General features: G+C 26.8%; 3 protein-coding genes across 3 annotated transcripts; 1 reads left to right on the forward strand and 2 right to left on the reverse strand.

Moving 5' to 3' along the window:
* EDI_170780 (uncharacterized protein) lies at nucleotides 1–729 on the reverse strand (the record flags this gene model as incomplete). Its single annotated transcript, XM_001740722.1, has 1 exon — nucleotides 1–729. A coding segment is annotated over one exon (729 nt), but the record flags the coding sequence as incomplete, so codon positions are not given.
* A 478-nt stretch (nucleotides 730–1207) lies between these two features.
* On the reverse strand, nucleotides 1208–1552 carry EDI_170790 (uncharacterized protein; the record flags this gene model as incomplete). The annotated part of the gene is made up of 1 exon (XM_001740723.1): nucleotides 1208–1552. The coding sequence occupies one exon, from the start codon at nucleotides 1550–1552 to the stop codon at nucleotides 1208–1210; it is 345 nt and encodes a 114-aa protein (XP_001740775.1).
* Nucleotides 1553–1720: 168 nt separating this feature from the next.
* On the forward strand, nucleotides 1721–2042 carry EDI_170800 (uncharacterized protein; the record flags this gene model as incomplete). The annotated part of the gene is made up of 1 exon (XM_001740724.1): nucleotides 1721–2042. A coding segment is annotated over one exon (322 nt), but the record flags the coding sequence as incomplete, so codon positions are not given.

Below are 2042 nucleotides of genomic sequence, written 5' to 3' on the forward strand. Positions count from 1 at the left end.
TTGACTTAATTGTCTTGAGTATTTTCTATATCTTCCACCAATATAAATATAATCTCTTTCAAATATAAATCTATACTTTCCTGGATCTTCTTCATTTCTAATAGGTGGAATAGTAAATGATTCTTCAAATACTTTTAATGGAATATTTTCAATGACATTCATTGCTATTGTTGATGTTAATGTTTCCATTCTTTTTCTCTTTTTTCCAACTGATATTTCAATGAGTTTATCCCCATCTTCTCTTAATTGTTGATGAGTAAATTCAATTGTTAATTTTAATGGTGATTCCAATTCACATTTCCAATCTTTAATTTTATTCATTAAAATAAATCTTAATGTATCTTTTAGCCTAAAAGGAGAATAATTCTTTGATGGAAATGTTCTTGTTATATATCTACATAATGCTATTTCTCTAACAAAAATAGCTTGTGGAAATGATGTATTAATATAAAATGTTCCTTCATAAACATGTCCTGATTCTTTTAATGCTTCATGTATTCGTTCAACTATTTCATCACTTTGAAAATAAATAGACATATTAAAACAAATAACACAATTGGTCTTTGGATGGACAACCTCTCTTTTTTCTGCTTGAAATAAATTATTTATAATTTCTTCCATACTTTGTGAGTAGTATCGTTCTCCTATTCTAAACGAAAACCTTGCAACGCAATAAATACATAATTTTCCTTCACAATATAAATCAAGTAACTGTCCAAGCAATGACATTAAATAATCTTTTCTAACTTCTTTTTCTTTAAAAAATTTAAAAAAGGGTTTTTACTTATAAAAGAAAAAAGAAAGAAAATAAATAACTCATTCTTCATTATTTCTTTATCAATTCGTTACACTTGAAATCATCACTTCTAATAATCCTATTTTTTAAAAGGAATTTAACAAAAATAATAGGTATTACCTCTAATATTATTTTACTTAACTTGTAATTCTTTTTTAAATTAACTTTTTCACTGAAACTATGCTTTCTTTATCTCTCAATTATTCTCTCTTAACTTTTTCTATTTTTATTGAAAATATAGTAGTTCCCAACTGAATCAATTGTTTAATTTTTATTCTTCTATGTTTTAATAAAACAAGGATATACAAAAACTCTTTTCAAAAACACAAATCTTTTCATAGACATCACATTTGTCTCTAATTGATTTGGTCTTGTTGATTAAAAAGAAGTTTATACTTTCTCTTCTTTCTTTTATTCAAAGAAGTTAAATTTTGGTTTTAGAGTTGCGTGTTGAAAAGGAGAGTTAGTTTTAACTTTTTGTTGTGTTTGATCAGATGTTGTGTCACTTTTCCCTCTTTCATGTTGTAAGTTGTAAAGGACTTGCATTTTTCTTTCTACACTTTCAACGTTTTCTTTTGCACTTTTAAAGACTTGACTTCCTCCAGATACCTCAAAGGATGGTTGAGTAGAAATGACAGTATCTCCAAAGTGGATTGATTCATCCTTACTGAGTTGTTCTAAAGTAATTATTTGAGTATCACCGTTTGCATCCTGATATACGAGAGGAGTGTTTTTATTGTTAAGACTCTTCCTCATTAGTGATTTGAAGTTCTTGTCTATCCATTCTATTTTTAATGAGTCTTTTAAGTAATCATCGATTTTAAGAAAACCTGATGAAACCCTTAAAAAAAGACAAAAGAAAAATAAAACCTCAAGAGAAAAGATAAAAAGTTCTGAAGTTTTGAAGAAAAGAATCAAATAGTTATGGCTCAAGAAGAACAAGTTCAAGTCCCAATGAATGAAGAAAAACCAGAAATTCCAATGAATGAAGAAGAACCAAAAAAGATAATTGTCAAAAAACACCGTCTTATTGTAGAAGAAAGTAAAGAAGATGATATGTCAATTGTGTATATGAATCCACAAAGAATGGAAGAATTAAATTTTTTTGAAGGGGATAGTATTTTGATTAAAGGAAAAAGAAGAAAAAGTACTATTTGTATTGTTATGGCAGAAGAAGGATTAACAGAAAATATGATTCGACTTCATCGAATGACTAGATATAATTTAAAAGTTAAATTAGGTGATG

Source organism: Entamoeba dispar, genomic scaffold (assembly GCF_000209125.1).
Source record: "Entamoeba dispar SAW760 scf_1105229463167 genomic scaffold, whole genome shotgun sequence".
Classification (NCBI taxonomy): domain Eukaryota; phylum Evosea; order Mastigamoebida; family Endamoebidae; genus Entamoeba; species Entamoeba dispar.